At 47.5% G+C, this 12289-nt stretch overlaps 1 protein-coding gene across 1 annotated transcript; it reads left to right on the forward strand.

Annotated features, from left to right (window-relative positions):
* The first annotated feature begins 349 nt into the window (after positions 1–349).
* EMP2 (epithelial membrane protein 2) lies at positions 350–12029 on the forward strand. The gene is made up of 4 exons (XM_006867218.1): positions 350–427; positions 3120–3210; positions 6745–6891; positions 11839–12029. Exons 1-4 carry the CDS (start codon positions 350–352, stop codon positions 12027–12029), a joined length of 507 nt encoding a protein of 168 aa, XP_006867280.1.
* The last annotated feature ends 260 nt before the right edge of the window (positions 12030–12289 follow it).

The following is a 12289-nucleotide window of genomic DNA, read 5'->3' on the forward strand; positions in this document are numbered from 1 at the left end:
CGGAACAGCTGGTAGTTTCGAACTGCTGTCCCTGAGGTTCTCAGCCCGATTCGTAACCACTACGCTACCAGAGCTCCTTGAATTTGACTATAGTGGGGGTGGGGGAAAACCAAACAGCTCTAAAGTACATTTAAACAATTGGGAAAGATTGCAAATGGGCTCTCTTGTCTCAATGGTAACTTTCTTCATTGTGGTCATCATTTTGTAGTTACATCAAAAGTGGCTTCTTTTTAAAAGTGCTTTGTCATTGATGTATTTGAATTTCTCTCTCTCTCCCCCACCCCCACCCCTTAGAGTGTCTCTCTGTGGACTTCAAACGCATCCCCTTGCCCCTCCCCGCCCTGTGAAAATGTTGGTGCTTCTAGCTTTCATCATTGTCTTCCACATCACCTCCGCGGCCTTGCTCTTCATTGCCACCATCGACAATGTAAGTCCCCTTTCCTAGGGACCCTCTTAGAGCCCTGGCTCCTGCAGGTGACAGAGGTGGGATGGAGTGATCAGTGTGAGGTTGTTTTCTCTCCCGAGGAACTGGGGGCCTAAATCTTGGGGTTCTGGAGCATTCCGTATTTCGGTTTGCATGGGAAGGTCCTGGTGGGCCCGGACCTTGGTCTCCTTATATCTGATTCCCCCACAGAGCCTTGGCCTTAGGAAAACACCTCAAGGATGTTGCTTGAAGTCTGTCCTTCCCTCCAGCAGTTTCTCTGCCCCAGCACTGCTGACATTTGGGCTGGATTACCTTTGTTTGGGGTTGTCCTGTGCACTGTAGGACATTTGGCAGCTTCCTTAGCCTTTGCTCATGAGATGCCAGTACCCCACCCACCGTTTGTGTGACTACTGCCAGATACCTCCGGGAGGGTGGGGGAGAGTTGGCATGATCACCCTAGATTCCCAGGTGACCTCTACCCTTCCTCCCCCACCCCCACATCTGCTTACCAACCCCTGTGCTGTGACTGAAGAGAGTGAAGTGTATTGCTAGCCCACCTGGCCATGTCTTCCCCACTAGAGTTCCTACTTAGAATGTTCCTGAATCTCTCCTATCTGCCTGTTGCCAGGAAATGTAGCTCTTACCCTTAGTGACCAACTCCCAACCACACAGCAGGGAACATTTGGTGGCCAGCCTGTTGGCACAGGGTACTGCCCCTCCCAACAGCAAGTAAGGCTTTTTAATAGAGGTCCTCAGTAGTCCACAGGACCCCAGTGGCACAAATGGTTAAGCACCCAACTACTAACCAAAAGGTTGGCAGTTTGAATCCACTGACGGCGCCTTGGAAGGTTTGGCAGTTTACTTCCGAAAGCCCTTTGGAGTACATGTCTACTCTGAAATACACGGGGTTGGCCAGACTGCAGTTTTTTTGTGTTTATTTCTTTTTTTCTATTCCTTACAACAAATTCTTTGGGATACTGAAAGGTCCCAGACATAGTCAAAGAGATAAACTCTATGTCTTTGGAGGCAGAGAGCCATCAGCCACAGCTCCATGGAATCCTAGCCAGCATCCATGGGTGTTTATACAAGGGGCTTCAAAAAGTTCATGGAAAAATGGCATGAAAAGGTAACGGGGTGTTTCCACAGAGTTTTTGAAAATCTCTTGTATTACCATGGTACTTCTTGAGAAGACACAGAATGAACTGTCCTGCCAACCAGTGAGATGCAGGGTGTATGTTATATGTGAAGTTGCACTTGCATCGTAGCTGGGCCCAACGTTGTTGTTAGGTGCTGTCGAGTCAGCTCTGACCGTATACACAACAGACTGAAACAATGCCCGGTCCTGTGCCAACCTCACGATTGTTGTTAAGCTTGAACCCACTGTTGCTGCCACTGTGCCCATCCATTTCGTTGAGGACCTTCCTCTTTTTCACAGACCATCCACTTTGCCAAGCAAGATGTCCTTCTCCCAGGACTGGTCCCTTCTGATAATACGTCTAAAGTATGAGAGACAAAGTCTGGCCATTCTGGCTTCCAAGAAGCATGCTGGCTGTACTTCATCCAACACAGATTTGTTTGTTATTCTGACAGTCTGTGGTACTTCTAATATTCTCCTCCAACGTCATAACATAAATTTATCAGTTCTTCTACGGTCTTCCTTATTCACTGTCCAACTTTCACATGCATATGAAGCTACTGAAAATACCATGGGTATTTTGGGTCAGGTGCACCTTAGTCCTTAAGCTGATAGCTTTACTCTTGAAGGGCATGTCATAGAAACTCAAAAAAAATGTTCCACTGTGATCATGGATTTCAACACATAGCACCCTATAAGACATAGTCCAACTGTCCCGTAGGATTTCTGAGACTGTAAATCTGTACAGAAGCAGATTGCCACATCTTTCTCTCACTGACCTAACAGTTAGCTGCCGAGTACTTGACCCACTGAGCCATCAAGGCCCCTATATCTTAGGAGCTCAGTGGATATTAATTGGCGGAATGGCTAGTGGTGCCAATGGCTACTGTAGGAAACACAAAGCCCCTGGTCACTCAGAGATGGGCTCTAGGCTTTGGGTGGGTCAAGGGGAGAATGCAAGCCCTCTGGGATGGGAGCACCATACTCAAAGAGAGAAACTGAAGTATCTGAACTGAAGATAGTAGGGTCTTTTTTATCATTCCCAGTCGTGGTATCAATCCCCCACAAACTTCATCCTTTTTCTATCTTCCTGTTCGTATTGCCAGTATAGCTTTTTTACAACATACCACCATCGACTATTCTATTGGCATCTGTGTGTAGTGCAAACGGTGAAGCGCTCAGGGGCTAACCGGAAGCCTACAGTCTGAGTCCATCAAGAAGCACCTCAGAAGAAAGGCCTGCAGATCTTCTTCTGAAAACCCTATGGCGTGCTGTTCTCCTCTAACCCACACGGGGGCGCCACTAGTCAGAGTGCAGACTACTCTACTGACTGCGCTATTACTGCCAGTTGAGCTAAGCCTCACCCTTCAGTCCGACCAGCAGCTTGTCAGAAACGCACACTCTCTCAGGCCCTATTTCCTGAATCAGACACTGCATTTTAGCCAGGACCCCCAGTGGCTAGTGTGAGAAGGGCAGGGTCTGTGTGTCACAGGGAATTAGGTGTCAGTGTTTACAGAATTCACAACCGGCCTTGCCTTCTGCTTCTGTTTTCTGTTACAGGCCTGGTGGGTAGGAGAAGAGTTCTTTGCAGATGTGTGGAGAGTCTGCATGAACAACACAAATTGTACAGAGATCGGTGACAACTATGCCGGTGAGTACGAACCCTCAAATCTGTGAGTGAGAAGCGCCAAACAAAAAAGGGAGCAGACTCCAGACTTATCTGAGACACTTAATGCTCTCCGCCCGCAGCCCAGTAAGGTGGGCCTACTGACGCTGCATAAGGAGCCCTGTTGGTACAATGGGTAAAGCACTTGACTGCTAACTGAAAGGTCAGTGGTTCAAACCCACCAATCATTCTGTAGGAGAAAAGACCTGGTGATCTTCTCCTATAAAGACAACAGTCTAGGAAACCCTCTGGCACAGTTTTACTCTGTCCTTTGGGTCACAGTATGAGTCAGAATTGGATTGGTGGCACATAGCAACAACTAACTTTGCATAGTGGAGATTGGAGCAGGGGACCAGCCAAGATCAGGAGAGATATGGGGCAGGCAAGGTCTGGAGGCTGGACCAACTCCAGTTAAGCTAAGCATCTTTCCTCTCTGTTTCTAAGCAAAGCCAACCCTCATATAGAATTTTCTCTACCTCCTTTATCCAACCTTGGCCTCTGTGTTGGCTCAGAGACAATAATTTCCACCTTGGCCACAGTCCCCCATCACAGCACCTGACTTCAGTAGAAACTGGAGAGCTGCGCTTGGTCCTTTTATGAGCCATGTGGCCTTGGGCAAGTCATTTAAGTTCTGGGAATGCAGTTTCCTCAGTTGTAAAACGGAGACATGATCACACACCTGCCATGTGTACCTACCTCATCAAATGACCTAAAGGACACGAAAGGGCTCTGTAAACTCTAATCTATCCTTTATGCCCCATAACCCGCATGAGGAATGATTAACTAGTTCATTTTCTTTAAAACAGGAGCCTGCTCTGGGATAGTCCATGAACTAGGAATGATTTTTATGCTTCTAAAAGGTTGTAAAACGAAAAGAACACAAAGAAACTGAAAAAGAGACCATAGGGCCCGCCAAGCCTAAAATACGGTTTACTTTTTCTTTTTTAAATTGAGGTGAAATTCACATGATATGAAATTAACCATTTCAAAGTGCACCATCCAGCGGTGAGGACACTCATGGTGTTGTTCAGCCACCACTCTGTCTAGTTCCAGAACCTTTTCATCCTCCCACAAGGAGATCCCAAACCTATTAGCAGTCACTTCTCCTCTTCCCCAAGCTCCCAGCCCCGGGCCACCACCAATCTGCTTTCTGTCTCTATTCTGGAGAGTTATACAAATGGCAGCAGACAGCAGTTTTGTGTCTGGCATTTTTCATTGAACATAGTGTTTCAAGATTCATCCACAATTGTAGCAGGTAAGCCTCAAATCTTTACTTTCTGGCCCTTTTCAGGAAAAGTTTGTCAACCTCTAATGTAGCACTGTAGGATCAGCACTGGACTTCAAACCACAAGGTTCACAGTTCAAAACCACCAGCTTCTCCTCGGAAACCCTACCCAGGGTCCCTATGGGTCAGAATTGACTCGACAGCACTTAACAACAATAAAACAACAAATGGACAAGCTGGTGTGGTGCTGCGGGTTAATGCGCAGAACTGAAGAGTTGGTTTGAACCACAAGGTCGGTGGTTCAAGTTCACCAGCCACTCCTCAGAAGCCCTAAACAGGGTCGCTATGAGTTGGAACTAGCTCAATGGCACTTAACAACAACAACAACATAATGGGTCCTGGTGTGGCACTGTAGGATTAGCACCAGACCACAAGGTCAGTTTGAACTGCAAGGTCGGTAGTTCAAACTCACCAGCCGCTCCTGGGAAACCCTATCTCTATAGGGTCGCGATGAGTTGGAACTGACTCAACAACACTTAACCACAACATAATTTGCATATAAGAAAATGCATGCTATTTAAGGGATCAGGTCAGTGAGTTTTGATGATTGCATAGGACAAGCACAGGACTGGGAGCTACAAGGTTAGTAACAGGAGAAAGATGAGCCTTTCTGCTCCTATAAACACTTGTAGCCTAGGCAACCCTATATAGCGTCGCTATGAGTTGGAACCAACTCAAGGGTACTTACCAACAGCATCCATCCATGTAACCACCAATTCACAAAAAACAAAGAACATTCTCACCATGCCCAGAAAGTTCCTACGGGTCCCATCCAGCCAATTTCCACCACCCATTGTTTCAAGAGCTGCCACTTTCTGACTCTGGCTGAAATTTAATTCTTCTGTTCTTGGATGTCAGTGAACTAGAGTCATACCATGTGCCTCTGTGGGAGACAGAAGAGTCTGGGTTCTTTTACTCACCATAGGAGTCAAGAGTTGGGGTTTACATGATATCCCAGTGATTCGATATGCTGCCAGAATGCATTAAGACCCCAAAAATGGTGCAGTGGGTTACAGTGTGTTGGACTGAGAGGTTGGCAGTTCAGACTTACCACTAGTTTTCTAGATAAAGATGAGGCTGTCTACTCTCCTAATGATCTACAGGTGTGGCACTGTGGGTTAATGCGCTGGACCGCAAGGTTTGTTTAAATCACAAGTTTGATGGTTCAACCTCACCGGTCGCTCCTTAGAAACCCTATACAGGGTTATGAGTCGGAACCAACTCAACATCACTTAACAACAACAACACTCATAACCATCTATAGTCTGGGACTCCCTAAGGTGCAGTCCTACTCTGTCATACATGGTTGCTGTGAGTTGCGATTGACTTGATGGCAGCGGGGGAGGGAGGCTCTAAGCATTTCAGGAAGTACATACAGATAATGCCAACCAAACAGAAGCCAGGAAAGTTTCCTGTATGTTTCCTCTGTAGCTCTGAGCACTGTCCCTTCATCCCGTTTAGCAGGGTCCTGGTGATAACATCCAACACTTACACAGAATGCCCTGCTGCATCCCTCAAAACCTTCCAGAGTTCACTTAACCCTCCCATCCCGATGAGGTGGGAACTAGGAGTGTCCCCATTTCACAGACCAGGAGGCGGCAGTCGGGCCACCTCCCAATCCATGCTCGGCCACTTCTCCACAGGGCCCCAAGGAGGTCCAGCTGCCCCTCCCCTCCTTTGCAGCAACCTCTACCCCAATCCTTCTTTCTCCATGGAAACCTCCCTGTATGGAGGCCAGACACCCACAGTTATTCTTTCTTAAGGTTCATCTAAAAAAATTACACTGTCCTTTCCCAAGGGGTGGTCAGAAGGGGAAGCCTCTTCCAGAACACCATTGTCTGTGGAGCCCTTTCTGATCCATGGTCTCCCAGCCCACGCAGAGCCAGCAGTATTAGATCCATTTTCCAGAGGAAGAAATTGGGACTCTTCTGGTCAAGGGCATGAGCAGCCACTAGAGGGCGGTGGGTCCAGGCTCCTTGGCGCCCCCTGTGCCTATGCCCTGCAGATGACCAGTGGGACTCTTGCACTTTGGCTTCGTCTTTCCCACCCCAGGACTGTCATGAGGATTCATGAGCCTGAGGAGCCTGCGCTGGTTTGTGGTCCTCCCCATGCGCTCTCATGGTCTCCCCGAGGAGTCTTCACTGGTCTGCGGTCCTCACCATGCACTCTCGTGGTCTCCCCGAGGAGCCTGCGCTGGTCTGCGGTCCTCACCATTCTTTCTTGTCTCCCCACAGACTACAGTACCTTGCAGGCCATCCAGGCCACCATGATCCTTTCTACCATCCTCTGCTGCATCGCCTTCATGATATTCCTGCTCCAGCTCTTCCGCCTCAAGCAGGGAGACCGATTTGTCTTAACCTCCATCATCCAGCTCATGTCCTGTAAGTAGAATGGTGGGGCGCCCTCTCCTTGAGGAGACATGGAGGGGAAGAGCTGGGAGGAAGTTAGGGAAGGTGTTCTCAGATGGGTTCTGCAGGAGTTGTGTCCACAATGTTCTCTCTGGCACTGAGTGGAGGGGCGTGTGCCAGGCCGAGGGAACTGCATGTCTGAAGCTCTGTAATGGGTGAGGGTCAGGGCCGGCCAGTGGTGGCAGGTTGTAACTGAACAATAACAGAAATACTTGTGTCGGTCTGGCCTGGGCTGATGCTGTAGGTGATGGTGGTGGTCGTGGTGTGCCCTGGAGTCGATTCTGACTCATAGCGACCCGATACAGGGTTTCCAAGGCTGTAAATCTTTACGGGATCAGAACACTTCATCTTTCTCCGAGGAACAGCTGGTAGTTTCGAACTGCTGACCTTGCGGTCCGCAGTCCGACTCGTAACCACTACGCTACCAGATGAGGGAGGCACAATCCCATAGTATGGAAGGACTTGGAGAAACTACATGTTTCTCAGGCCACTTTCTCCTATTTGGGATGTTAGCCGGGCCAGGCTGAGAGTGGACGAAGAAGCCTGTGTCACACATGATCTTGTGGAGCTGTGTGCTCGGGAAAGTGTTAAGTATTCTGATGACAGACCATGGGAAGCTCCTACTACCGTGTTGCTTTCTGACAGTGTTCACGGGAAGCTCCAAGTGGACGAGATACCTGGGACTCAGGGCCAGTCCACAGCCTTGTTCGGTCCCCTCTTCCCTCCCAGCCTGGAGTCAAGTACAAACCTGTTGTCTTTCTCCACCAGCACACAAGGGTGACCCTCTCATCTCAGTTTGCCAGAACTGTTCCAGTTTGAAGACAAATTCTTAGGTGTCAGGAACCCCCAGGGACAATTAGTCTTCTTTAGGGTTTCCTATGAGGCACTTTAGCTTCACCTCCCCTACAGGGCATTGCTCCCTTACTGGGTCAGAGCCCTCATTTGCTTGTGGCAGAGTTAGAACAGCACCAGTGTGACTCGGAAAGTCACCCAGTCCTGTGAGTCCCCGAGTCTGTGAGGATCCCTCTGGGGACCTTTGAAAGCACATTGTTGCTGTCGAGGTGTGACCCCGTGCACAACAGAACGACACGTTGTCCACCCTCTTCAGGATTTGTGATATATTTGAGTCCGTTGTTGTGGCCAATGTGTATTGTGAGGGCCTTCCAACCTAGGGAGCTCATCTTCCAGCACGCTGTCAGACGGTTTTCTGTTGTGAGCCACAGGGTTCTCACGGACTCATTTTTAGAAGTAGATCACCAGGCCTTCCTTCCTAGCCTGCCTTAGTCTGAAAGCTCTGCTCAAACTTGTCCTCCATGGGTGACCCTGTTGGTACTTGAAACTCCAGTGGCAAAGCCTCCAGCATCCCAGCAACACGTCCGTTCCCAAAGTATGACAGGGAGACACCTGGGTAATGGTAGTACAGATTTCCAAGGCCTCATCCCAGACCTCAGAATCTGCCACATTGGAACTTGGGGGTTTGTCCTTTCAAAACTCTTCAAGCATTTGGGCACAGTGGCCCAGACCAAATGAGGCCGAAAGAGGCAGCACTATTGGCCCAAGGGTACCAGCTAGGTCCCGAGGAGATGCCTGCTCTCCACCCTTCCTTTACCACCTCTGCATCTCCTAGTTCAAGGGCAGACCCCCCCACAGCTGGCTCATCCATTCAAGGCAGTTGATCCTCTTACTTAACACGTAGGGGTGGGACTGGGAGCGTTACTAACTGAAGCTTATTTTCTGTTTATTCATCTGTAAGTTAATCCAGTCAAAATTGACTACACAAACATGAAGGGGCTTCAAAAAGTTCACGGAAAAATTCTATCTATTTATTTACTTATTAATACTTTTTATTGTGAATTGAGTGAAGGTTTACAGAGCAGATCATCAGTTTTACATTCAAATCATATACTTTGTTTCATCTCAGTGATTGACATCCCCTCCATGGAATAACAGTTATCCCACTTCCTCCCTGTGGGATATAGTTCTTATTTCCATCCTGCCTTCTTTCACATTCCTTCTGGATTTTTGTCCTTAAGTAAAGGAGTCCTGGTGTGGCGCTGTGGGTTAATGCGCCAGACTGCAAAGCCATTTGAACTGCAAGGTCGGTGGTTCAAACTCACCAGCTGCTCCTCGGAAACCCTATACAGGATTGCTATGGGTTGGAACTGATACAACGGCACTTAACAAAAACAACAACAACAAAGGACCTTCTATTGTGCTCCCTTTCAGAACAGTTGTTAGTGGTAGCTGGGCACCATCTAGTTCTTCTGGTCTCAAGGTCAAAGAGACTGATGTTCATGTGGTCCATTAGTCCACTGGCCTAGTTGATTCCAGACAGCTCCAATTGTCATCACTTTTCTTTCCTCTGCACAGGGAGAGGCCAATAGTTGCACCTTAGATGACCGCTCATTCCTTTCTCTTTCACTTCAATTTTCCCAAGAACTTTTTGAAGCCGCCTTATATATGCATATATTTATATAGGGTCCTGGTGTGGCACTGTAGGATAACTACTGGACTGCAAGGTCAGTTTGGACTATAAGGTCAGCAGTTCAAACTCACCAGCCACTCCTTGGAAACCCTATACAGGGTGACTGGTCTGTATATGAGTCGGAACCAACTCGACAGCACTTAACAACAACATATGTATAGATACATACACATTCCCTGATGCGTGTGTGTGTTTGTATGTATGCATGGGCTTGCCATGAATTCAAATTGATGGCAACTAACAACAACAAATACACACATACACACATATGTACATACCATACCCACAACAGGGGACTCAGACATACACAGTGACATCAACAGTGAGGAACATGGGGCAGTGCCAGACAGCAGTTTGTTCTCTTATATGTAAGGTCACTGTTGGGGTCAAGTCAATGACATGCTATCAGGAAGGACATCAAGCTTGATAGAGTGAACAATAAAAAAAAAAGAAGATGAAGACGAAGAGCACCCGCAATGGGATGGATGGATAGAGTGGCTGCAACGATGGGGTTCAGCTCTAACAGCCGATTGTAAGAGCGGCTCAGGACCAGGCAGTGTTTCCCTGTGCTGTTAATAGGCTTGATAGGAATCAGAGGCAGCTCAAGAGCTGAGTCTATTCCCCGTGTGTTGATTTGGAAGTCAAAGCCATTCTTCCCTTCTAAAACGTTTCATTCTCCCTCATTTTCTGGGCCAAGGACCTGCCCCTTCTGTCTGCCCCAACCCCTCACAGTGTTTATATGTTTTATCAGTCAAGCATGTACAGGTACAAACACCCCAGAACTCTAGCTTCCAGGTCTTGGAAAGAGGATCCAGACCTCAGGATGATGGGAGATGCTACCAGAATCATCAGCAGTGATAGTTTTCTCTAGACTAACAGTTCCAGGAAAGACAGTCTGACTGGTAAACACGGTCGCAGATGCCCAGTCTTGGTCTAGAGAAAGCCTGGGCACCCTGAAGGCGGTACCACCAAAATAGGCTGGTCAGCGAGAGGAATAGGTTCCCCAGGGAAAACCATGGTGTTTAACCTTATTAGCGTATTGGTTACGAATCGGGCTGTGAACCGCAAGGTCAGCAGTTCGAAACTACCAGCGGTTCCGCGGGAGAAAGAGGAGGCGTTCTACTCCCGTAAAGATTTACAGCCTCGGAAACCCTGTGCAGGGTCGCTATGAGTCGGAACCGACTCCACGGCACGTAACAACAACAAAGCACTGATGTCTGTGAATTTCCAGTAACAGGAAATCCAATCAAAAGTTAGTTCAATCATAAACAGTCACTTGTTTTTACATAACAATTAGCCTGGGTTGGATTGCCAACCCAGTGGCATTAAGAACCCCCACTCTTTCTATCTTTCTTTCATCCTGGAGATGTCCTCCTCATGGGCCCAAAATGGTTGCTGCTGCACCAAACACTTCATCCCAGCATACCATATCTAAAGCAGTAAGCAAGGGAAAGTACAGCAATAAATAGTGCTTTCTCCTCCCTTATCTCTCTCTTTTGAGGGTGTAAAACTTTCTACTGGGGGGTTTAATGTAGCCCAAAATGGACACCGACAAATCTACAGACTATAGCAAGCAAAGAAGAATGGGACTGCTAAGGTTGGCTTAGATCAGGAATCGGCAAGACATAGTCCACAGGCCAAATCCAAGATGCTGCCTGTCCTTGTAAATAAAGTTTTATTGAACCATGTAAACATGTTTATGGCTACTTTTGTGCTACAACAGAATTGAGTTGCCTTACAGACTGTATGGCCCCCAAAGCCCAAAATACTTACTTTCTGGCCTACCCATGTCTTAAACCAATTATGATCTGTCTTTTAGGATGCCCTCCAAAACAGGGTTCAGCTAGCAAGGATGAAAGGATTCCCAGTAGCATAGTGGGTTATGATTTGGGCTGCTAACCACAAGCTCGAATCTACCAGCCACTCTACAGGAGAAAGAAAGATGAGGCTCTCTACTCCCATAAAGATTTACAGCCTCAGAAACCCTATAAAGAGTCGCCATGAGTCAGAACCGATTTAATGGCACTCAACCACCACCACCACCTCCCAACCCCCCGCAAGGATGAGGAAGGAAATGGCTACAAGAAAGCATTCCTTCTGCCACAAAGGATCAGTTGTCTTTTTTTGATAAAGGCTAAGATACCAGTATCAGTTGCGGTCGAGTTTACCCAGACTCATGGCGTCCCCATATACATCAGAGTAGATTTGTACTCTACAAGGTTTTCAGTGGCTAGAATTTTCTATTGAGGCACTTCTGGGTGGACTGGAATCATAACCTATCGCTTTGTAGCCTGGAGCATCAGCCATTTGTAGCACCCAAGAACTTTAATAAGGTAAGATAAGGAAATGCGTCATAATAATAAAAGGTGTGAGGTAGGCCCTTTGTGTGCACTTTGGCCCATGACTAATGTGTTCCTTTGTTTTCTCCCTGGCAGGCCTGTGTGTCATGATTGCAGTTTCCATATACACAGACCAGCGCCAGGACCTTCACCAGAAGAATTCCGAGCAGTACTACAGGTTTACCTCAGAAGGCAGATATGGCTACTCCTTCATCCTGGCCTGGGTGGCCTTTGCCTTCACCTTCATCAGTGGGATCATGTATCTAATACTGAGAAAGCGCAAATAAAATCCCGAGAGCTAGGTTGCTTTCTCTACTTTGCAGAATCCACACTCAAATAACCATTTTGTATATAATCTTTTTTGTGTGTGTGGTTTTTCTAGCAAACTTACTATTTCCTTTAAAAGCCAAGAAAAGAGTTTTGTTCCTTTTTATTTTTATTTTTTACATTCTTGAGATCCGATCTGAGACTACGAAGGCTAGTATTCAAAACTGACCAGCTCAAAGTCTCAACGAGACAAAGCCAAAAGTCCTGTTTGCTTAGCAAG

Source organism: Chrysochloris asiatica, unplaced genomic scaffold, assembly GCF_000296735.1.
Source record: "Chrysochloris asiatica unplaced genomic scaffold, ChrAsi1.0 scaffold00102, whole genome shotgun sequence".
In the NCBI taxonomy this organism is placed as follows: domain Eukaryota; kingdom Metazoa; phylum Chordata; class Mammalia; order Afrosoricida; family Chrysochloridae; genus Chrysochloris; species Chrysochloris asiatica.